The following is a 25,258-nucleotide window of genomic DNA, read 5'->3' on the forward strand; positions in this document are numbered from 1 at the left end:
TAACCATGGTTTTATTATATAAAAAATGTAGTAACCATGGTTTTTGCCGTATTGATGACCGTTTGTAATACCATGGTTTAACTATCCCTAAACCGGGGTTAATTTAGCATCCTCACAGCTAACCATTTTTGCTTTCCAAAACGTTCCCCTAACGTTAGTTTTTGGTTTCCAAAACGTTATTTTTCAAGGTTTGTTTTTGGTTAGCCAGGAAAATTTTCTTTAAAAAAAACAGAACATTATTTTGTTATGTCTTTTATTTTGAAGTTGTTATGTATTTCTGTATAAGTTATTTTTAGGTTATTTTAAAAATAACCACCCTGCAATGCTACGGGAGCGTTAATTTATGGTTCCAAAAATAACCAGAGAACGTATTGTATAAGTTATTTTTAGGTTATTTAAAAATAACGCTATGTGGTTGCAAAAAAAAAACCCTAAAAATAACGTTACTAGAACATTACTATTTGATTCCCCCCTCCAAAAAAAACTAGCGTTAGGGGAACGTTCTGTGTTTGCTGTGCTATAGTATGAATATAATACACTACAGTTATATAATACTATAATTTTATTTAAAAAAAAATTAAAACCCCCCTCTTTGATGCTGTTAATTACTCTAGCTTTGTGTAGTTTACCTATTTGTTAAAGCAAAATGTCCAATGCTAACTAAATGTCCGATTTACTGTCCAATAAATGTCCATTTATCAACCCTGTTATGGTAGAGTCAGGAAGCTCCGACATTTTCTGGATGCTGTGTTGCTCTGCAACATCTGCAGCATCTGCATGACTGTGACTGCAGGTGTCTCGTCATTAGAGGGCGCTATACTCAGCACGTATTTGACATGGAGTTCCCTATTACCATTGCAATATTTTAATATCGTGCATTTATTTACCATTGAGCCGACCTGCAATGAAACCAGACAGTGTAGGATGTGTCGCATAGATGTTGCGGTGTGAATGCAGCGGTTGGGTGAAATACTAATGCATGCACGTGTGCTTCCGCAGACATGGGAATCTGAAATAACACGGGATATACCAGAAAATAAAACGATTTGGGGTTAAATCGAAAACCGCTTCTTTAAGGTAAGAATTCACAATTGAGATGATTAAAATGTTTTAATTTAACGAATAAACCCTATTTAGATATATTGTATTGTGTGGGTGATGTATGATGAGATGTTATGTTATGATGCGAGTCACTCCCTCATTTATACTCACACAGATGTGATCTCTTGTGGATGAAGCATCATTTCACATCACATTTGCTGCCATTGAGGACGTGCTGTTGTGCGCGTGCTGTGTTTACCCTTTAATTTATGCTTTAAATGGTTTATTTTTAAGTCCAAATCAGTATTTATTTGGAAATTGTAGGCACGACCTCTTTAATTATTTATTTACATCCGTAATTTACAAAAAAGCTATTTGCGTAGTGATTACCTCGCTTTGGGACTTTCCATTTATTTTTTCATTTTCTTTGTTTTTATTTTTTTTAATCTACTTTGAAAAAATAAAGTAACTTTAGCAATATTTAATGTTTCCTCATATTAAAATATGTAAATGATTATAATAATTTCTATTGTTTATATGTGACCCTAGACCACAAAACGAAAATATTTGAATGTTGAATAAATAAGCAGTCCATTGATGTATGGTTTGTTAGGATAGGACAATATTTGGTCGAGATACATATGCCCAATTTTCTCAATATGCCCAATTTTCACAAAGTTGTCCAATTGAAGGCCTAAATATATATGTGATATATTTACGGTAATTTACAAAATATCTTCATGGAGCATAAACTTAATTATTTTTGTAAAATAAAAAATATATAAAATATTTATAAAATAAAAAAATATAATTTTGACCCATACAATGTATTGTTGGCTATTGCTACAAATATATTTGTGTGACTTATGACTGGTTTTGTGATCCATGGTCACATATTTTTAATCATATTTTTTTTATAGAGTTGCACTTCAAGTCACCGAAGATGGCATTCATGTCCAGATTGTCCCGGTCCAGAAGTAACTCCAGGTCCCCCAGCAGAAGAGGTTCGGATAAGGGATATCCCATGCTAACAATTTCTGAACTTGAACGTCTGCTGTACACTGGAAAAACTGCCTGTAATCATGCAGACGAAGTGTGGCCAAGACTTTACATAGGCGACCAGTGAGTAGCTATCGATTTGTCCTTTTATATATTTATTTTATTTTATTTTATTTTATTTTATTTTATTTTATTTTATTTTATTTTATTTTATTTTATTTTATTTTATTTTATTTTATTTAAGAAAAGTCATGATCTACGTGCAGATAATGAAGTGGTAAGGCATGGAAACACGGCAATGCATAACACAGCACATTACTAGGAACAATAACTAACCAAGACAAAGGCAGCATGAGGGCTAAAAATACACAGACTAATATAGCTAAACAAGAAACCCCTGGAGACAATGAGAATGGGGAAACTTAAAAGACTACAAAGACCATGACATAGAACTACAAAACCAACATTAACCAAGCCTTCAAAATAAAAGACATAACAAAAACAACATAGACAAAACCCTTACAAAACTACACTGTCAGACAGTTATTGTCACTGGGGCAGTACCCTTTAAAAAAGTACAGGGTTCCCACGTGTCCTTGAAATCCTTGAAAGTTTATGAATCTGGGGGGAAAAAATTGAAGGCCCTGGGAAGTTTTTGAAAATACACATACATAGATACAGGTCATTGAAAGTGCTTGAATCCATTTTATTTCTGTATTGTGCAGAATAATATCATTAAATTTCTAGACTTTATAAGCAGACGTGTTAAACTATTCGCTTTAAATGCTTATATTTCTTCTGTATGTACATTTTGATTCATACCAAAATGCTTTTTTGCAAAGTTTTGTTTGACACATGAAAACATTTCGGGTTATGTATGTAACTGTTGGTCCCTGAGAAGGGAACGAGACGCTGCGTCTCCCTTGCCATACTTCCTGCGTCACTGTAATGCCGTCTTTGGCAATATTTCAGATAGTGATATACTTCCTGCTTCCCGCGTCACCCTGTCTTTGTCGTCAAGCCTCACCATTGGTTGAATTTGATATAAACATTAAGACGCACTTACCTCTGGAGGCGTCTCCAAAGTGTCACCGCAGTGACGCAGCGCGAGTTCCCTCAAAAGGGAACTGTAACAATGTATCTTAAAAGGTAACCTTGCTCTTACTTGAAATGTGTTTCCACATTTAGTCCTTGAATTTGAGGGTATTGGACCTGGAAAGTCCTTAAAAGGTCCTTAAATTTGAAGTTAACTAAGGTGTGAGGACCCTGAAAGTACCAATATATTTAAAAAGGGTATAATCTCTTTAGGTGCATAGGTGTACTTTTTAAAAGGGTAAATTTTTTGATATTTTTTCTAAGATAGCAGTTGGCAGTAAGTAACTGTAAAATTTCCTGTGTATTTCTTCTCTTCTCAGAGACATCGCCTCAAACCGTAAAGAACTCGTAAAGCTCGGGATCACACACATCCTTAACTGTGCTGCGAGTAAATGGAGACGGGGGGCAGAGTATTACTCGGGCATGAACATCACATATCACGGCATTGAAGCCCACGACTCGCCCGCCTTTGACATGAGTGTTAACTTCTACCCCGCGTCTGAGTTCATTCACAGAGCTCTTAGCACTGGAGGTGAGATCATCCAACGCTTTGTCTTTCAACCTAAAGAAAGTTAACTCTTTCCCTGCCAGCATTTTTTTAAAAAGTTGCACCTTTTTTATTATTTTCAGAAGTTAGTGTTTTATAAGGTAAAAGCGCCATCTAGTGGATAATACCGGAATATGGATTGCCCTAAAAACTCGTCATTGGCAGGGAAGCATTGTCTCTTATTGACGAGATAGCTCGTCAGTGGCAGGGAAAGAGTTAAAGGTGCATTGTTTAACTTTTAAAAGGATATCTTGACAGAAATGCAATGTAATATACAGAACTATATTAGCAGTGGTGTATAAAGACCTTACATAATGAACTGTATTGTTTTTATTATCTTATAATGAGCCGTTTTATCTACATACACAGCGGGTCCACTTACATTGCAGTCGCCATCATGTTTCTACAGTAGCCCTAAATGGACAAACTGCTGTATAGTCCAGTTTTGACGATGACGTATTTGTCCTGTGGTGGTTACTGTCAGTGTTGGGGGTAACACATTACAAGTAACGTGCATTACGTAATAATATTACTTTTCTAAAGTAACGCATTACTTTTTTAATGTACACATTAATATTTAAGTTACTTTTTTTTTTAATAATGAGAGTTACCTTTCAGTTTCATTATTTAGATTTTAAAATGTAACTAAGTAATGCAATTAGTTACTTTTTTGGGGGAGTAACTTAATATTGTAATGCATTACTTTTAAAAGTAACTTTCCCCAACACCGTAGCTTCTCTATGCGTTTCGAAAGGGACGGTTGAGCTGTGGACTGAGACATTGGTTGCAATTCACAATCTTACCACTAGATGGCGCTAAAAGTTTCACTTTGCACTTTTAAGTTTTAAATCTATTTTTACTGACAAATTTTTAGGTTTTAAATATAGACATTGGGTGCCACACATATATACACAGACACAGATTTACCATAGCAGGCCGAAAATCTACTACGTTCATGAGAATATTTTTTCTTTTGTAGGAACTGTACTTGTACACTGTGCTGTTGGAGTGAGTCGATCTGCCACGTTGGTGTTGGCCTACCTCATGATTCGCCAGAACATGACATTAGTGGAGGCTATTAAAACAGTAAAGGATCACCGTGGCGTCACTCCGAACCGCGGTTTCCTCCGCCAGCTCAGTGCTCTGGACAGCGTACTGCACGCCAGCCGCAATGCAACATAAACCCGCCGGTAGCTTTTGAACTTCTTTCCGACCTTCCTGGCCCAGGCACTGACCTACGGTCATGTATGTTGTATGGCAGTGGAGTTTATAACTGTCCTCCTGTGGTCAGTAGAAATGCCTTATTACATCAGGACCTTTAGAAATCTGCATAATGCCTTATTCACTGTTAACATTTGTTTGTGTGGCCACTTCACTGAAATCTTCCTGTGTTTTTATACGCTTTCGTTAAGCAAAACTTAAGCTGGTGTCTCAAATATTGAGGCTTTTATACAATATATGATTTTTTTTGTTCTGTGGACTGGGTACAAAAATGTATGCTTTGACATTGAAGGACAGACCCGAGCCATATCTACTCTAGAAAAAGGTACAAGTGGGGCGGTACCCTTTAAAAAAGTACACCATTGTACCTAAAGAGCGCATATTACACTGTAAAAAATAGTTTGCACTCACATTTTTAAGTATAATCAACTTGGATTTACAAGTCATTACTATTTTTTTTATCTTGAATAGTGATCAGTGGCTTTAACTTGAATTAGCTTAACTTATTTCAACTTTATTTTATAAGTTACAGCAACTGATCACTAAAAAATTTTAGTTAAAATTACTTGTAAATATAGTAAATTTGTACCAAATGTAGACATATCTGTACCTAAATGGTACATATTAGGACCTTTTAAAGGGTACCGTCCCAGTGACAGCTTTCATACCTTATTTCTTGGAGTGTAGAGAGCAAAATATTACCAACCTTTCCTTTTATATTTCAAAAACTGAGAGGTCTTCCTTTCTTAAAGTGGTGCAGTGTTATTGTGTGTTAATGTATATTATGTAGCTGTTCACATCATCACACTAAACTAAACTAATCTAGACAGTATGTTGTGATCAAGATGATCATTTACTGTTTACTCCGGCGACATCAAACATTATTTGTGCAGTCAATTTTGTCAGCTAATTATTTAAAGGTGCAGTGTGAAAATTTTAGCGGCATCTAGTGGTGAAGTTGAAAATTGCAACCAACGGCTTAATCCACTGCTCACCCCTCGCTTTTAAAATACATAGAGAAGCTACGGTAGCCGCCACCGGACAAACATGTCAAAGTCGGAGACCACTTAGTAAAAAAAATTGTCCGTTAAGGGCTTCTGTAGAAAAATGGTGGCACAAAATGGTGACTTCCATGTAAGGGGACCCTCGGTGTATGTAGATAAAAAGGTCTCGTTCTAAGGTGATAAACACATAATGGTTCATTATAAAAGGTCTTTATACACCCCTGATAATATAGTTTTGTATATTCTTTTGCATTTCTGTCAAGAGATCCTTCTTAAAATTACACACTGCACCTTTAATTTTTAGTTTGTGCTACATGTTGTCTGTATTATTAATACTTTCAAAGCTTTAAAGTGAAGTATTCAACATATCTAAAGTATACACACCGTCTATGGTATTGAATTATATGGTAGCTATACAAATTTCAGCCTTCTTGTATTTACAGATCCAGCAATCCTCGAGTGCAGTACACTTAAACTGTAGCTGAATGAATTACAGTGATGTATTATTATCGTCTTTCTGTACATTCGTATTGGGGAAAGCTGTTTATTGTAGTTATCTGTCACAATGTATCACCACACTGTATATAATCATTCGCCAACAGCTTGGACTTCAGCTAACAACTGCCAGGACCCAATCCACAATATGTGGATCAGAACTACACACCAGTTTGTGTCTTAAAAAAGTGACACTTCAGTAGCATAGAAATGAGGTCTACAAGATCAGATATGTAAAAACTGGTGAAACCAAACTGAAGGAAACCCTTAGTGAAAAAAAAGTTTGAGTTTTTGGTGGGAAAGATGATGATGATGATGATAAAATGTGCAGTTTGAAAAAAATAAACAACTTTGACATTTACTTTAAGCCTGAAAAGCAGCTAAACATGTATCAGTGATTTGATCAAAGACAAATGTAGCTTACAATATGTGGTCCAAATGCCACTGTTCATTTTTATTTATTCAATAACATATTAAAATGTTTTGTGTACATGTCTCTTTGGTTTTTGTATAATGAAAAAACGTGTAAATCTACCACAAAAATAATCAGTCAACCCAAAACTATTTCCACAAGTATTCCTACACAACTTATTAAGGTTTAAATGTTGTATTATATAACAAAATATCAAACCATGTTGCATTTTCAAGGACAGGGACACATTTGAGCAAAAATATCATATGGCAAAAAATATATATTTTTAAATATATTTCAAAATATTGTCCAACAAATATATATGCTGAAATATATTTAGAAATATGTTTACAAAAACATATTTTTCACTGATTTTTTTTGTATATTTTGAAATAAATACATGTTTAAGCATTAAAAAAGTATATGTAGAAAATGCATGTAGCATTGGAAGAATAAATGTAAAAAGTTAAAAATTAAATATATTTTATATAAAAGCTATTTCAAATATATGGAAAATATTTTGCCATATGGGATGTAAAAGCTTGCCCTTGAAATACATTTTGAAATATATGTTGATATGAAGGATAAAACGAAATATATTTCCAAATTAAAAAAAATATATTTAATTGAGCATTACCTTCTACAAAATATATTTTTGGACAAATACATTTTTTTTTTGGGGGGGGGGGTGTATAAGGTTATCAGTTACTAAACACTAGATACAAAGAGTATTTAAGCACTTACAGGTATTAGAAAATGGTCAAAAAAATTGTCCCTAGCTGTCACTGAGGCAGTAAAAGGTACAGATATGTATACATTTGGTATCAATATGTACCTTTGAGGTACTATTATAAACTTTTTTAGGTCCAAAAGTACTTTATAAAAGGGTAGCCTACCACCCCAGTGACACAAACCAGTTTTCCCATCCATTCCGACCATTCCAAAGTTTTTCCTTCCTTAGGTCAAGATAGTAAGTCAGTGTAACTAAAGTGTTTGGTCAGTCAGACTGACATCATAATGACTCTGGTATCCATGCTTTTAAAGTTTGTATAGTGAATGTTTTGTAGTGAAATGTAGCACGAGGATGTTAAATGAACTTTCTTTAAATGGAGAGAAGCAGAATATTCACACAGAACCACTAAACTCTTTCTGCTGCTTGTTTGAGAAAAAGCACATTTGGTTGACACCCAAAACATTTTGTGTGATTCAGTATGATTTAGCGTGCAACTGGGTAATTATAATTTTAATTTTGGGCAACACCAGTTTTGAAAGACTTTGTATGATAATTTAAAGAAGTTTGTCTTAGCTTGTCTTGAATCGTAATTATTCACATAAATAACTAAACATTGCAATACTGTCTAGTGTTAAACTTTTTAGCAGGGTGTGAAAAAGTCACTGCCTTAGTCAACAACTGGTATATTTCTCTCTAAACAAAAGGACCTTAAATGATACAATATTTTAAAAGCCAGCAATACTACAAATGATTCTGATAAAGACACGCATTTCAAAACATATTCTCCTAAAACTTTTTAAAAATGAAACAAATTATTTAGAGAATTATGGTTGATCAAATAATACATAATAATGCCCATACAGCAATAAATAATAATAATAATAAAATACATTTATTTGTCCAAAAATATATTTTAAATATATGCTTAATACATTTTGTAGAAATTAATGCTCAATGCTATTTTTAAATTTGGGAATATATTTAGTTTTAACCTTCATATATCAACATATATTTCAAAAAGTATTTCAAGGGCAAGCAAATACATTAATTTAATTTTAATAAATTTAATTTATACATTTAATTTTACATATGGCAAAAATGTATTCTTTACCAAAAATATTTTAAATATATGCTAAATACAAAGTATATTCTTTAAAATATATTTCATTTTAACCACTTTAAAACAGGTTTGTAACAAAGTTTTTCTTCCAATGTGATGGAAATATATTTCCTTGGATTGAAATATATGGAGCGCTAAATATATTTTTTAATGCTTTAAATACATATATTTTTTTTAATATACAAAAATAGCAACAAAAAATATATTTGTTGGGCTTGTTTGTATATTTATTTAAAAATGTATTTGCTAAATATATTTATTTGCTTGTCATTAAAATCAGCTAGAAAATTTAACCAGTGATTACGAGCAATTCAATGTGTATTAATCATTATGTGATGAAACCGATGAAACTAATGTGCGTAGCCCCGCCCCCTTACCCTTGGGCGGGGCTTAGGATGCTCTCGTGCTTTGTGAACGTTTGTGATTGTTGTCTCTTACATGATTTCATCTTCACGATGCGCACCGGATATTATTTAGACAGTATAAAAATATAATATTTACAAAGTCGTTGTTGTACATAGATGATTTCGTGATCATCTGAGTTATTTAGGCTAAATGTTGGTCCGTGAGATTCAAGTAATTTGGCATCTAAACATCTTAAGTATGAAGAATAAACACTGAAGAGTCGATGATGATAATAATGGTGAGCTTTCTGTTTATTTACATTTAGCTTGTTTGTCTATTCTGATATTTTATCCTCATCATTAGATTTTGACAGCTTTCTACGAAACGATTTTGCTTGACTATTGAAAGAAAAATGAATGTCTGCTATGTAAATAAAATGATGTCTATTTAGGATCATCTTTAAAACTTGATCATCCGTAGACTATAAAATAAGCAGTTTGTTATCTTCTGCTTTCAGGCATCTTTATTCTCAGGAAATGATTGATATTTAAAGCACCATGCCTCCAGTAACCTCTCAGGAACTTCCTCTCAACATCTATGTGGTCATTTTTGGCACTGGGATATTTGTTTTTGTTTTAAGTGTGATATTCTGCTGCTTTTTTATAAGGTACGTGTGTTAACTTCACATTAAATACATGATATGAATAATTAGGAAAGCATGTAAATCCTAAATCGATTTATTTATTTATTTATTAAATTGCCTCCCTGATGTGATCATTGTACTGTAAATAATGCCTCTGACAGACAGACAGTCACAGAGCACAAAGGACTTCCTGTGGCCTCGTGCACTTCCTATTAAAACAATTCAAGACTAGATTGTATCTCTGCACTTTATGTTCACAATGCTATTTTTGACCAAAGGCTTTTAGTTGATGTTATGTCATACACAAAATACTGCACCCCCATGTTTTATATTCCAATGTCAATTTAGTTAAGTGGAGAGGAACCCTGCTTTGATTGGCAAATAAGTAAAGTAAAAGCAAAAGTGTTTTTTCCCCACAACATACGGTATGACATCAAATCAGCAGATGGTTGTTTATGATTCGTGTGTCTCTTTTTATTTTCAGTAAACTGAGACATCAGGCACAGAATGATAGAGACGGTTACAGCATGGTGAGTGTAAAATATCTGATACAGGAAACATGACACACTTAAAATTAATGTCTGAATGTCATCACACTACGTAATAAAATATGAAGCCAAGTAAAATCTGCAAGCCAATTATCTTTTTGAACAGTAAATCTATTTATAAGAATTGTAAATGGTGTACTTAAAAAGGATTAACACTTCAATGCTTAAACTAGATGCTAAAGTTTGTAGACAAACGTTATGTTGGCTTGACAAATCCTGGCCTGAACGTTTAAAACAGTTAGACAAAAGTTCAACGGGTTTAACGAGGACTTTTTAAAAAGTTTAGTTTAGTAGTCTAGCTAGCTGGCTGTTAGTATGACAGCTAACATGATTTAACATGATGATTGCATGATTTAATCCAGATGCTAACATGATATAGCATGAAGTTAGCATGATTTAATATGACATTAGCATTATGTAAGCATGAAGCTAACATGATTTAACATGAAGTTAACATGATTTAGCATGAAGCTAGCATGATGTTATCATGATTTAACATAAAGCTTGAACATGAAGTTAGCATGATTTAACATATAGCTAGCATGCTTAAAATGAAGCTAATATGATATATCATGAATTTAGCATGATTTAACATGAAGCTATAATATTTTAACATGAATCTATCATGATTTAACACGAAGTTAGCATGATATTATCATGATTTAACATGAAACTAACATGATTTATCATATAGCTAACATGATTTAAAATGACTAATTTGAATTATCATGAAGTTACATGATTTAACATGAAGCGATAATATTTTAACATGAAGCTATCATGATTTGACATGAAGTTAGCATAATGTTATCATGATTTAACATGAAGCTAGCATGATTTAACATATAGCTAGCATGCTTTAAAATGAAGTTAGCATGATTTAACATATAGCTAGCATGCTTTAAAATGAAGCTAGAATGATTTAACATGAAGCTAACGTGATATAGCATGAAGTTAGCATGATATTATCATGATTTAACATGAAACTAACATGATTTATCATATAGCTAACATGATTTAAAATGACACTAGCATGAATTAACATGAATCTATCATGATTTGACATGAAGTTAGCATAATGTTATCATGATTTAACATGAAGCTAGCATGATTTAACATATAGCTAGCATGCTTTAAAATGGAGTTAGCATGATTTAACATATAGCTGGCATGCTTTGAAATGAAGCTAGAATGATTTAACATGAAGCTAACGTGATATAGCATGAAGTTAGCATGATTTAACATGAAGTTAGCATGATATTATCATGATTTAACATGAAACTAACATGATTTATAATATAGCTAACATGATTTAAAATGAAGCTAGCATGAATTAACATGAAGCCAACATGAAGTTAGCATGATGTTGTTAGCTATATGTTAAATCATGTTAGTTTTGCATACAAAATAAAATTGTGTTTTTTTGCGTAATATACAGTATGCACTGTGTGTAATTATTATTATATTATATTATAATAATTAGTATATATAAATACACACACATACATGTATGCAGTTCAGAAAATGTTATTGTAGCCTATATAATGTTTTAATTGATATATAAATGAATGTGTGTGTATTTATATATACATAATAATTAGAGCACACACACACACATATATTATGCAAAAACACACTTTTATTTTGTATGCAATTAATCGTTTGCCCACCACAAATTTAAATGTGATGGCATTTATTCAATATCGTTTCTGGATTAACTCTTTTTTTAAACGTGTATTTACTGTGTTTTACTTTACAGGTTGTTTTCAAAGATGAAACAACGACGTTACATACAGACGTGGTAAATGTTTTTTTTCCTGTTTGGAAGTTTTGAAAACTCTCAACATATCGTCCCAGTTTTATCCTTCTCATTTTCCCTCTCAGTTAACATGCGCAGTCTGCTTGGAGGACTTCAGGACAAAAGACGAGCTTGGGGTGTTGCCATGCCAACACGCCTTTCACAAAAGGTATTTCCATTAATATGCTAATTTCACTTATATAGAGATGTATACGCAGCTGTAGATACACACAGAAGACTGTACAATTGTATTTGGAATACCTTATGTGAGACCTTCAAATATCACTGCAACAGTTCTAATGCCATCTTAATGTCTACTGCAGGTGTTTGGTGAAATGGCTGGAAGTGAGATGTGCATGTCCCATGTGCAATAAACCCATCAGTACAGCTCTGGGCCAAACGCACAGCCCAGGAAACCTGCTGGATGAATTACTTTAATCTTTCAGCTAAAAGACTTCATGCAGGATACTCATGGAAAAAAAACGTATTCTGCTTATTTGAAGCACCGCATCATTTGTAATGTTTTATATGTCCATTTTAAAATCAAAATGTTTACATACAATTTTCTGAGTTTTTTTATATGTTGTGTTAAAGGGGACATTTCACAAGACTTTTTTAAGATGTAAAATAAAACTTTGGTGTCCCTAGAGTACATTTGTGAAGTTTTAGTTCCAAATACTATATAAATAATTAATTATAACATGTTTAAAATTGCCACTCTGTAGGTGTGAGCAAAAATTTGCCATTTATGGGTGTGTCCTTTTAATGCAAATGAGCTGATCACTGCACTAAATGGCAGCGCCGTGATTGGATAGTGCAGATTAAGGGGCGGTACTATCCCTTTCTGACATCACAAGGGGAGCCAAATTTTAATTACCTATTTTTTCACCACACTTATTCTGTCGATGACATTCCCAAACACGATGTGTAAGCCATCGAGCATGTGGGTGGAGACGTCACAAGAAACCATGTTATGCATATGACACTTTATAACAGTGTGCTAATGTATAACCGCACAAAAGGTCATAGGTTGGAACCCAGGTAACACAAAAAACTTGCACAGGAAGTCATTTTGAATACAAGTGGGTTCCAAATGCATAAAGTGGATAGAGAATGACTGTATTCAGACATGTTTCCCAAAAAACCATACACGTGTTTCTTAAACTCATGTCATTTGCTAAGACAAAACCGAGAAGCCAAAGCTTAATACCAGGGACAAATTTCACATACTTTGTCTGACCTAAATAGACAAACACATATTTAAGAAAACAATAGAGACGAAAAAAGCTGTTTTTGTCTAAACGGATGAACTGAGAGCCAGTGGTGTTGCGTCCAGAGTTGGCCATAGAGAGAATTCTCTTTGCGTTATTTTTTAGCGCGATGCTAATGGTCTAATTAGATTCAATGGATTGTGCTAAGCTATGCTAAAAGTAGTAGCGCCAGACCCGGAGATCAGCTGAATAGATTCCAAAACTGTAAGAATCAAATGTTTAACTCTAGGGGGGTTGGAAAATGAGCATATTTTCAAAAAAAGTGGAATGCCCCTTAAAAAGCAACTAACCAGCCATCTTGGGTACAACATCAGCTCTCAGCTTATTTCAGCAATGGGGAAAAACAGAAGTGAATGAGACTTAAAAAGGTACATACTAATAGAACTTATAAATGCAAACTTTTTGGTCAGATCAGATGAAATTTGTTAACCTTAACCCTTTAACTGTCACCCCCCCCCCCTTTTTTTTTAAATGGGGGATGAAAAGTTGATATGCATCTTCAAATATTTTAGATTTATCTTTTGACAGCAGTGCAACATAATATAGATAACTATGTTTTCAGTGGTGTATAAAGACTGAACTGTATTGTTTTTATTACCTTAAATGAGCAATTTTTATCTACATACACAGTGGGTCCCCTTACATGGAGGACACCATTTTGCAGCATCATGTTTGTACAGTAGCCTTAAATGGAAAAACTACTCTACAGAGCGCATTTGTCACTATGTTGTCTCAGACAATGACATGTTTGTCCTATGACGGCTACCGTAGCTTCTCTTTGTGCTTCAAAAGGGAGAGGAAGATCCCGCTAAAATCTACACACTGCCCCTTTAAAATAACACACTGCAAAAAATGATTTTCAAGAAAAAGTATTTTTGTCTTGTTTTCAGTACAAATATCTAAAAATTATTTTTCTTAATGAGCGAAACGACCCAAGAAAATAAGTCTAGTTTATAGACCAAAAAATATCAAATTTAAGTGATTTTGTGCATAAAACAAGCAAAAAAATCTGCTAATGGGGTAAGCAGATTTTTCTGAATTTTTCTTGAATTTAGTGTTTAAGAAAAATGTTCAAGATTTTTTTGCTTGTTTTGATATTTTTGGTCTAAAAACTAGACTTATTTTCTTGGGTCGTTTTGCTCATCAAGAGAAAAGTATCTTAGTTTAAGAATTTTTAGATAATTTTACTGAAAACAAGATGAAAATACTAAGAATTTTTTCTTGAAAATAATTTTTTGAAGTGTACTGGAATTATTTGGTCTAGAAGCAAATCTTGGTTTCTTTTTAAAGACGACAATTTAAAGTTTTTCACTGAAGTGTTTGAAGTTTTGAATACTAAATAAAAAAAAATAGTTATAACAGTTTATTTAAAAAAATAAAAATAATGCAATAAAGTTTATAATTAATATTTAAAACCCATAAAATTAAAATGTTTTACTCCCAAAATGCTACAAAAATAAAGCCACAAGTCTCAACTAGTTCTGATCCAAATTTCAAGTTAAAAATTAAAACAATGAGGTTTAATGAAAAAAGGTTTTGAAATATTAACTAAAAACTACATTCTTATAGATTTCCAATGATATATAGTTTGTCAAGATATGTAATGCCAAACGTCCTACCAGTGGACCCAAAAATGAAAATTCTGTCATTATTTACTAACCCTCATGTGGTTATAAACCTACCTCTGATTGCCACGCGCGTCGTCCAATCAGAGACTGTGGTGCTGAATAAATTACCACAAGAGCGCAGCGCGTCATAACCTGAAAACCACGCCCACCGGGGGGGAACAATCCAACCGTCTCCATTGACTTTGTATTGCGAGAGGCCGCCTCCTTGTCATTTTTGGCTTGTAACAAAAAAACGAATAATGCCTAAAAGCTGCTGTGTGACAATATGTACAGGTAACAAGCCAAAGAACCCAGAAATAAGTTTTTATAAGCTTTTAAAACCCAGCCTTTAAGGAGAATAAAGTGGATCGCCGACTACGTTTCCCCCTAGTGGACGCAGTTCTACTAATAGGAGTAACTGTTACTATGAAAAGTTGCCTGTTTCCATTTTTGTTTCTTTAAACGCTCGTTTTTGAAGTCGACAGCTTATAAAAACTTACTTTTTTTAGATTGTTAGCTGTACATATTGTCCCACAGCAGCTTTTAGGCATTATTCTGTCTCTGCCATAAGCCAGAAATGACAAGGAGGCGGCCGGCCTCTCGCAATACAAAGTCAATGGAGACGGTTGGATTGCTTTCCCCGGTGGGCGTGGTTTTCAGGTTATGACGCGCTGCGCTCTATCTCTATGGAGACGGTTGGATTGTTTTCACCCGGTGGGCGTGGTTTTCAAATTTGCATTGACTGACGGCTCGATTAGCCAATTGGAGATGGTGGACATGACGTGTCAGCGAATTCTATCCAATATGCGTTGAGGGCGTGTACCAGCGTTCCTGTGAGGAGGAGAGTGGCCAGAGACTGAATCCGCCATTACTGCCTAGCACCGTTTGACGGATTATTTTAAAGACATTTCTAGAATTTAACAGACTTAATCGTGCATATAAGATTTAAGATACAACATTTTAAGTCGTGGGCGCGTATAACACACGCACCTTTGTCCGGTGGCCACGCCTCCAGAGCCGTTTCCCGCCAATTCCGCGTTTCCACACAGCGCGGTGTTGCTCTTCAAAAAACAAGCCAATGAAACTCAATGGGGCTCAAGTCTTTACTTACAAAACATAATGGAAATATTTCACATCCTTAGAAAAACAAATCGATTTCAATTGTACATGTTTTAATTCAATTGATAGAACGTAATGATCCACCAACACGTGACAGTCAAACATCTTTTCCAACAGTTTGATCAACAAGTGAACGCGACATGATGCAGGTCTCCAAGTTTCCCATGGTCATAGATTTTAGATGATGAATTCATGATGTTTTTCTCTTTCTAACAAATTCATAAACTCTGCTAGTTAACACAGAAGAGAGACAGAGAGATGCATACAGGCCCATCAATTGTCTTTATAATTATAATAACAATTATTATATAATCAAAAGATAAAATTGTATGATACACAAATGACTTTAAAAGGAAAAACATAAGCACATACCCAACAACTCCCGGTGCTCCCTGTATTGTTAATATACAAACTGCACTTTGCTAACAGTGCCCAAAGAGTGATGATAAATAAAATGAGACAAGACACGACAGCAGACTCATCTTCATCCATCGAGAACATGAGTATTGAATGAGAACGAACGGGGGAATAAACAGCATGTCTGACACCAGCTCTTGTCATAGTGTTTAAAATGTTCATTTTTTTCATATTATTATGGGGTTAAGAGAAAGTTCACATCTGCAACAATAATAATACTATATCTGTACATATTTCACATGAATCCCAATGTATACCAATGTTTGCAGGTATAAAGTCAGTCCGTTTCCTGTTAGCTACCCACCCAGATCTGTCCGAGCAAAAACTATGGGAAGATTTGCGCCAAAGTTGTGTGCGTTTGTGTGTTTAATAACCTGTCTACAAGTTGCTACAGGGCTGCCTGCACTCTCTGTACGATTTCTGTACGAAATGCGGTCGCATTTCTTTTTACACCATATAGCAGCCCAAAGTCTCTCACTTGCATATTTAAGAGGCAACTGAAATGCGAGTGAGGGGTTCGAATGGCATTGTAGAAATCCATAGACCTTGTGACCCGAAATCCACAAGGAGGAAGACTTTATAAAAAAACTTAGTCAGGGGGAACAGACAGGTTTTTGAAAGCAGGGTGTGGTATAAAAGTTTGTTTTTGTGCCAAAACACACACTAAGGGTGACTAAAGGTGTGCATGTGTGTGTTACCTAAAACAGATTCATTGCCTTTTATTGTATGTATCTGTAGGCAAAACAGTATCGAAACATCCAAGTGTGCAATAAATGTTTTTTTAATGCTACTGTCTAGCACATTGTGATTGCCTCCATCAGCATGTTTTTAGGAAAAAGGCTACACTTGAGTTTTCCTTCAAGTAAAATAAATGTTACATGGAGCTATCTTTGGGCAAAAAAGCCTTCCTGTTTATGAAAGAAGTTGTGATTTACAGTATGCATTATTAAAACTATTTCTGAATTGTGTCACATCAGAAGTAAAACGCTTTGGCTCCGCCCATATTCTTTTTTTGTCTAATTTAGATTTAAAACAGGAGCTGCAATGAAAAAACGAATGATGTCCGGACCCGTCCCACCCCCCAAACCACACAATGTCATTTACACCACACACACGAGTCAGATGCGAGATGAGGCGTCTTTCTACAAATGATCCGAGAGCGCAGCTCGTAAGAAAGGAACTTTTTCCGAAATGAATTCACAATAAAATCTTGACAGAGTTCAGCGAAGCAGACGAACGGTAACATTGTCACAGGAAAAAAAGATCTCTGTTGCGCCTTCCCATGAGTCTCAAAAGGAAAGGGCGCAATTGGCTATCTGTTACACTTCCCAAACCTCCCTGCGGTGGGCCGAGAGCGTGCAGGGGGAGGCTGTCGGTTGGACGGTGACGCAGGGCGGAGGAATGAACGGGATGGGGCTCAGTTGCTCTCGAACAGAGAGAGCAGGTCATCGCTGCTGTTGTTAGGAAGGTCGGGCGGACCCAAGTAGGACAGCAACTCATCTGGGTTTGTCAGTTCTGGGAGAAGCTGGAAAACAAAACGGGATTCGGAATATCAAATGGAGAAGTTATAAATTAAGTAGATTAAGCAGGGTTTCAAGACTCAACAGATTCAAGTTATAGTATAAGACCTGAGTATGTTGTAGTGTTGTGTATAACGTAACGTTTAAGGTATAGTGTGAAATAATAACTGGGAGTGTAAATTGTATTGTGTGCATTAATTGTTTATGAGTTGTTGACTTGCATGTCGTCACACGAAACAAATGCATACAATGAAGTATTATATCAACAGACCTGATTCAACCCATCAGCCCATTAGAAGATACCACAAGGCTTAGGGGTCGTGTACGTGACAACGTTAGAAAGTTTTTGTGCAGTTTGGCTGTTCGTTTACACAGCAACAGCGCTTTGGTGTCCTGAAAACGCATACTTTTGGAGACGGGTTTAAAGTGCAAGTTTTTGATTACGTAAACGTGAATAACGGTGACATCATGCGCATGTGTTAATTCAGTCTACAGGCATGCGTGATTATAACCAAAACAACAATGGCGGCCTACAACCTGACATTTGTTGTTTGTGTCGAGTTCATTTGAATTCCTTGAACTCCAAAGTCATCGCTGTGTTGACGTGGAATACATGACTGATTCTGACTTACATCAAGTGGAGGCTCAGGAACGTCTCCGGGTCCCCCCAGCCCAAAACTATCTGCGTGCATCCGGGTGTTCTGGGAGGGGTTGCGGGAATGCATGGGTCCTCCGGGGCCACCCATGTTGGGGTTACCATGAAGACCTTGATGCTGCTGCTGTTGTTGTTGCTGTTGGAGGGGATTGTGGGAAGGGTCCATTCGACTAGAATGGGGCATCTTTATTAGAGGAAAGAGATCAAAAGAGATGGTCAGGAAGCAGTGAAAGTAAGATGTGTTTTACAGCGACTCAAGAGCGATTAAAACTGCTGGGTGACAGACAGAAATACTGGGACGTGCTGTCGTCACCTTAGTTAACTTCAAATTCAAGGACCTTTCAAGGACTTTCCAGGTCCAATACCCTCAAATTCAAAGACTTAATGTGGGGACACATTTCAAGTGAGAGCAAGGTTACATCGTGTTACCTTTTAAGGTACATTGTTACAGTTCCCTTTTGAGGGAACTCGCGCTGCGTCACTGCGGTGACACTTTGGGGACGCCTCCAGGGGTAAGTGCGTCTGAATATGTATATCAAATTCAACCAATGATGAGGCTCAATGACAAAGACAAGGTGATGCGGGAGCCAGGAAGTATATCACTATCTGAAATATTGCCAAAGACGGCGTTACAGGGTCGCAGAAAGTATGGCAAGGGAGACGCAGCGTCTCGTTCCCTTCTCAGGGAACAACAGTTACATATGTAACCCGAGACGTTTTCATTTGTCAAACATGTAAAAAAGCATTTTGGTATAAATCAACATTCGCATACAGAAGATATAAGCATTTAAAGCGAACAGTTTAGCACGTGTGCTTAAAGTCTAGAATTTGAATGATATTATCCTACACTACACAGGGAATAATATGGATTTTTTCCCAGAAAACATCTTGCATAAAATAGATTCAACCACTTTCAATGACTCTGTATCTATGCATAATTTCAAAAACTTCCCAGGGCCTTGAATTTTCCCCCCAGATTCACAAACTTTCTAGGATTTCAAGGACCCGTGGGAACGCTGTAAGACAGACACACACTTTTCTTCATTGGAGACTACAGTTAAACCCACCTGTCCTGACATTGGGTGTCCCACAGGTTTTTCAGGGGTGAGCAGACCGCTAGGTAGGTCAGACTGGTAGGAAAGAGGGGGCGGTCCGGAGGCAAATTCCCCCAGGGTCGGGGTGCCGGGAGCATTGGGAAAGTCCGAAAAGCCAGACTGGTTGGAATATCCTGAACCACCTGACACACAAAATAATTAAAATCAGCCAAGGGGAAAATAATGTTTTTTTATTCATATCAACAATCTTGCCCGTGTGGTCTCATGACCTTTAAAGTGTTTACCTTGGTTGGGATAATCAGGCGTGCTGCTACTTCCACCTTGTGGTAAAGACTGGTAGGGCGAGGAGGCCGGGCCCAACGCTGCAATCATTTCCATTACGCTGGGCAGGATCATGTGACTAGGACTAAGGGTGCGACAGCGTTTCAGGGCAGGGCCGTCTGGATCCTCTTTAATATGCAGGTCTGGTTTCACCGGGACTGGTTTCCAGCTGCATACTGGATCAATGGTGATCTCTTCATAGTCCGAACTAAGTCAAAGTAAATAACAAATTCCTTGAGAAACTACCACATAGAAAATATGACACAGAATAAAGACTAAACACTCATCAACATATTAATTTACTTTTCAAAATTAAACTGGATTAGACTGAACCATACTGGAGTCCATAAAACCATTTTGTAAATGACACCCCTAAGTCCCCGTTAACCAACCCAGGTATGATTCTTACAGCTTACAGACCAACCAGAACTTTAAGGCAAAGAGAAAAGCTCATATACACGTACTTCTGGATGTATATAAGAATGCCCAGCATGTACTGATCCACTTCTAGCCCTTCCAGTAGAGCGGTCTTACTGCAAGAAACAAAAATAATGTTTTTGTCAACTCTATTCACCATACACAGTAACAAACTTTTAAGGAGATAAAAGCACGAGAGGCAAACATTTTAAATTAGAGGAAAAAGATCTTATTGCACACAGGACAGCGCCAAGTTCCCCTTTCACAGTTTAGCTGCAGGTAGGACTCCAGATCAAAGCACTATAAGAAAAACACAGCATTATTATTGCTTTATTGACTTTATTTTACACACACCTGTTTCTATTTGGTTCGGGCTGGAGCTGGTGGTTCATCATAAAATGTAATCCAGAATTTTCAAAAACAGCTTTGCAAAGTATTGAAGTGTCCTCCCTTGAATGGTCTTGATAGGACTCACCTGTATGTGTCTGCAGTCATGGCCCCTGGCAGGAAGCTGGATACGGCGAAAGGTGATTGGACACTTGAGCGAGACTTTGATGGCCGTCTGTTCCACGCCGTCCTCGCCGTTGAGCCCGGGAGTTCCCGGGATGGTACCGCTACTGAAGTTCCTCTTAACTGTGGAGGAAAGGAACATTAGTTGTCATGGAGACCATTCACGGAGCAAGCTCTCATGAACAATGATGTCACTTACTCTTAGTGACACAGTGCTCCGCTGGCAGGAGCCTTTTCTTCATCAGACCCTGAAGAACGGAGCGCACGGACGGCCTGTGAACCAGCTGCAGTACAAACAGATGAGACTGGAGAAAGAGAGAGACGAGTTAGACGAATAGGTTTTCAATAGTTTATCATATAGATATAAATCTCAACTGATAAAACTTGCATCTCGTTCCTTACAATTCAAGGTACTTACACAGCAGCAGGCCGTGACCGTTATCTGTATGGTGTTGCGTCCCGGCTGACAGACTTGCTTCAGGTACAAGGGTTTGTGGGAGGTCTTGTTATCCCCGCGCTCAATGGTGAGAGGCGTGGCGTTGACGCTCACCTGCACCGACGCCGGCCAATTGGTGTTCATCTGCCTGTCTTCGTGATGATAGCACTTAAATTGAAGCTCCAGGTCTGGCCTGTTAAATGGACAAACATGTTAGTGTCGTACTTTTATCAGGGTTCCCACACTTTAGTTAACTTCAAATTCAAGGACCTTTCAAGGACTTCCCAGGTGCAATACCCTCAAATTCAAGGACTAAATGTGGGAACACATTTCAAGTGAGAGCAAGGTTACATTGTGTTACCTTATAAGATACATTGTTACAGTTCCGTTTCGAGGGAACTCGCGCTGCATCACTGCGGTGACACTTTGGGGATGCCTCCAGGGGTAAGTGTGTCTCAATGTGTATTTTAAATTCAACCAATGGTGAGGCTTAGCGACAAAGACAGGGTGACGCGGGAGCCAGGAAGAATATCACTATCGGAAATATTGCCAAAGACGGCATTACAGGGATGCAGGAAGTATGGCAAGGGAGACGCAGCGTCTCGTTCCCTTCTCAGGGAACAACAGTTAAGTCTCGGGTTACGTATGTTTTCATGTGTCAAACACAACTATGCAAAAAAGCATTTTGGTATGAATCAACATTCGCATACAGAAGATATAAGCATTAGCACGCAAACTAGAATTTTTATGATATTATCCTACACTACACAGGGAATAATATGGATTTTTTTCAGAAAACTTCTTGCATACACTGATTCAAGCACTTTCAATGACCTGTATCTATGAATGCATATTTTAAAAAACTTCCCAGGGCCTTGAATTTGTTCCCCCAGATTCATAAACTTTCAAGGATTTCTAGGACCTGTGGGAACCTTGTTGTATGCATCATCAGCGCTTATTGCTACACAAAGCATTGGAAAGTACATTGCAAATCTGAATTGTGCAAAACTGAGACACATTGTATGTAAAGAATAAAGACTGGCCTCATCATGAGGGTCTTGTAGACGGAGTCTCGCAGCTGGAAGACGTGGTTGCTGACGGCTAAGTTGTGCTCCAGTCGGAAGGGCTCCAACACGACACCGTCCCGTACGGGAAAAGTCAGACGCAGGTCATCACTGGGGTTCCCTACAGATGAGAGACAGATTTCAATTGAATGATGTAAGAAGCAATTCATATTTTACTTTATTGCTTATATTTAGAACAAAAAATACAAAAGTAAAAAAGACTTGAATATTTTGTTATACACAAAGAGCCCAGATAAAAAGAGGGGTGTTGGCTCAGATGCAAAGCCAAGCGTTCCCTGTAGGGGGCTGCAGAGAGTTGATGTTAGGTTTGACATCATGGAGGAAGGGCGATTTCACATCTTGGCCGGGGGACATGTACGGCATAGAACTGCCAGGGGTCATAGGAGGAGTGGGATTTCCCGGGAGGGGGGAGCTGGGGTATCCAGGCATCGAGCGTCCAGGCTGGGAAAGACAAACATATGCATACAGCACTGTCACATTTTCATAATTAAAACTGCATAATCATCCATCTCTGTGGAGTTTGGACTCTTCCTGCCAAAGTCCGATCACAGCCCTCATGAAATAGTGAAATATTAACAAGCCCCATCCAGAGCAACGACTTGCGTTTCAGTAAACACGCGCACACACACGAAACACTGACACAGCATGAGAGAGCAGACACTAACCCCATTGACAGCGGCCTGGCTGAAGGTGTTGTAGCCAGATCCTGTCACTCCAGATGATAGACTGGTGTGGCTGTTGCCCTGTCCATTAAACTGGTCCGCCTATAAAACAAACAAAACTATTTCAACATCAGACTTACAGCAGTCAAGCCAACCCTTGGTTGCGTGTAATTATAGCGCTGGGTGGTGACTAACGCTTTAATGTGCTGCTTACAAATCTACTGCCTACATAGGGAGCTACCCTGTAAGGCCTCATTAGTGATCGATCTAAAACTTTGTACACAAGCAGTGTCATGTGTCCAAACATGTCAAAACTAAACTTAGGAGGTTGTCAATAATATGCATACAAGGATATTATGTTGGACAAAATGTTTCACTTTTAATTTGGTTGCATCATATTATATCGTTATATTCTGTTAATGTCAAACTCGGTTACCAGGGTAGAGTAACGGTGCTGACACCGATTTTGGACACCAAATGTACATGCAATTACATATTTAATCAACAATCCAATCACTTTGTTTGCTATCTTGGATAGATATTATTCAAAGAGGTTTTTGGAATCACATTAATAGTGCATCTATAGCTGCGTTTCCATTACCCTTCAAATTAAAAATACGGTAAATGGAAACACGTCAAATTTGCAAAAAACTTTTTACACTCGCATGAGGTGGTTTTTCAGGCAATTCGTAAAAGGTTGTTTTCGTAAAATTGCAGTTTATTCGCATTTTCAGGTCAACTGATGTATTCTCAAGCCCATTCTCATGAAATGTGAATAAATAGCATGCAGTTGAAAAGTCGTGCAATACATACAACAAATTCCAATTTTGCATGCATATGATACGCCAGTCCTTCCCGTTCACTTATATGGTGCATCTTTTCGTGTCGTTTTCTTTATTGGTTTCTCTTTTTTTTACCACTGTCGCTTGGGTTTAGGGTTAGAAAAAGTTTTTGTTACATAAAATGACATCCTAACCCAAACCCCAATTCTAACCCCAACTCCAAGCGACCATGGTTTAAAAATAAACAAAACATGAAGAAACATATATATTAAAATACAAAATCCCAAATCTAACCCCAAACCCAAGCGACAATGATAAAAAAAAAACAATAAATAAAACGACACGAAAGATGGACCGCATAAGTGAACGGGAAGGACTGGCGTTATCATATGCACGCAAAATTGAAATTTGGTGTATGTATTGGACAACTTTTCAACTGCGGCTATTTATACGCATTTCATGAGAATAGGTTGATTTAAATCACATAATCATTATGTGTAGATGACGTGGTATGTACTAAAACCTCCCAGAAACACATCATACGTGCTGCTACCAAGAATAAGAGGCGTTCCTTGCCAAAATTGTTTGGATAACACTCATACATCTCCTTTGATTTAAAATAATGTACTGTTATCTCTGAGAAAAACCTCATACGTTGCTGCTCCCATGTGTAAAAGGGCTTTTCTTGGCATCAATGTTTGGATAACACTCCTATACATCTCCTTCAATTAAAATAATGGCTTAAAATAGGCAACATCTGCCGACGTGATGTTTGGAATGACTTATCACAAGAGGAGAAACTATGTTTCAGTCACATATCATCGGTTAATGGAAACGCAGTAATTTCGCGAAGTTTTGCGAAAATCTGCAATGGAAACGCAGCTTGTGATGCTTTAATCTGCGTTCACACCAGCCGCAGTAGAGGCGTCAAGCCTCAATGTTAAGTCAATATAAAGACGCGTTTACGTGCGTCTGGAGGTCTCACGGCACGAATGAGGCGTTTAGCGTGCCGCGGTAGACGTGATGCCGCTTCTTTCGCGTGTCTAGTTCGCGTGAATGACGCAAATTGTGCGTTGCCGCGGGAAACTTTTGCGTAAAATCGCGCCGCAATAATAAATTAGGAGCTTGCTCTAGTAGTGACGTGATTACAGGAAGCGAGCAGAGTCACAGAAGCCCCTCCCATGATGCGAATTTCTGCATGAATGTCTCGAATGACTAGAATTTCTTGTGCGGCTTTCAAGCGCAAATGAAAAACGTAAACTCAAAATGTTCAAGTGTCCAAATACGTGCGAAAAGCGCATTTTTGCCGCCTCTACCACGTTTGGTGTGAATCCAGCATTAAAATGAGGCCGCTCACTAGATTTTGAAACAGAGCCTAAATGTTCGAACCAGTAGGAACA

The 25,258-nt window shown here is 36.9% G+C and overlaps 3 protein-coding genes across 6 annotated transcripts in view; 2 read left to right on the forward strand and 1 right to left on the reverse strand.

Moving 5' to 3' along the window:
• The first annotated feature begins 680 nt into the window (after nt 1–680).
• On the forward strand, nt 681–6,824 carry dusp26 (dual specificity phosphatase 26). Its single transcript, XM_055208745.2, has 4 exons — nt 681–1,077; nt 1,962–2,163; nt 3,456–3,667; nt 4,662–6,824. The coding sequence occupies exons 2-4, from the start codon at nt 1,985–1,987 to the stop codon at nt 4,862–4,864; spliced, it is 594 nt and encodes a 197-aa protein (XP_055064720.1). The 5' UTR covers nt 681–1,077; nt 1,962–1,984; the 3' UTR covers nt 4,865–6,824.
• Nucleotides 6,825–9,055: 2,231 nt separating this feature from the next.
• On the forward strand, nt 9,056–12,563 carry LOC129446261 (RING finger protein 122). The gene is made up of 6 exons (XM_055207213.2): nt 9,056–9,310; nt 9,530–9,679; nt 10,140–10,185; nt 11,963–12,004; nt 12,088–12,170; nt 12,325–12,563. The coding sequence occupies exons 2-6, from the start codon at nt 9,570–9,572 to the stop codon at nt 12,437–12,439; spliced, it is 396 nt and encodes a 131-aa protein (XP_055063188.1). The 5' UTR covers nt 9,056–9,310; nt 9,530–9,569; the 3' UTR covers nt 12,440–12,563.
• Nucleotides 12,564–15,968: 3,405 nt separating this feature from the next.
• Nucleotides 15,969–25,258, reverse strand: part of zmiz2 (zinc finger, MIZ-type containing 2) — a 38,670-nt gene continuing 29,380 nt past the window's right edge. For all 4 annotated transcript variants that reach the window (XM_073874555.1, XM_073874552.1, XM_073874553.1 and 1 more), the window contains 12 exons: nt 23,080–23,178; nt 22,685–22,855; nt 22,373–22,509; nt 21,312–21,522; nt 21,093–21,198; nt 20,859–21,016; nt 20,610–20,683; nt 20,431–20,493; nt 19,930–20,174; nt 19,658–19,827; nt 18,568–18,774; nt 15,969–17,940 (listed from right to left, as the gene is read on the reverse strand). In XM_073874555.1, the coding sequence (XP_073730656.1) occupies nt 17,833–17,940; nt 18,568–18,774; nt 19,658–19,827; nt 19,930–20,174; nt 20,431–20,493; nt 20,610–20,683; nt 20,859–21,016; nt 21,093–21,198; nt 21,312–21,522; nt 22,373–22,509; nt 22,685–22,855; nt 23,080–23,178 (1,749 nt within the window). In that variant the 3' untranslated portion in view covers nt 15,969–17,832. The remainder of the gene's footprint in view (nt 17,941–18,567; nt 18,775–19,657; nt 19,828–19,929; nt 20,175–20,430; nt 20,494–20,609; nt 20,684–20,858; nt 21,017–21,092; nt 21,199–21,311; nt 21,523–22,372; nt 22,510–22,684; nt 22,856–23,079; nt 23,179–25,258) is intronic.

The sequence above is a fragment of the Misgurnus anguillicaudatus genome, chromosome 12 (genome assembly GCF_027580225.2).
Source record: "Misgurnus anguillicaudatus chromosome 12, ASM2758022v2, whole genome shotgun sequence".
Taxonomy (NCBI): Eukaryota; Metazoa; Chordata; class Actinopteri; order Cypriniformes; family Cobitidae; genus Misgurnus; species Misgurnus anguillicaudatus.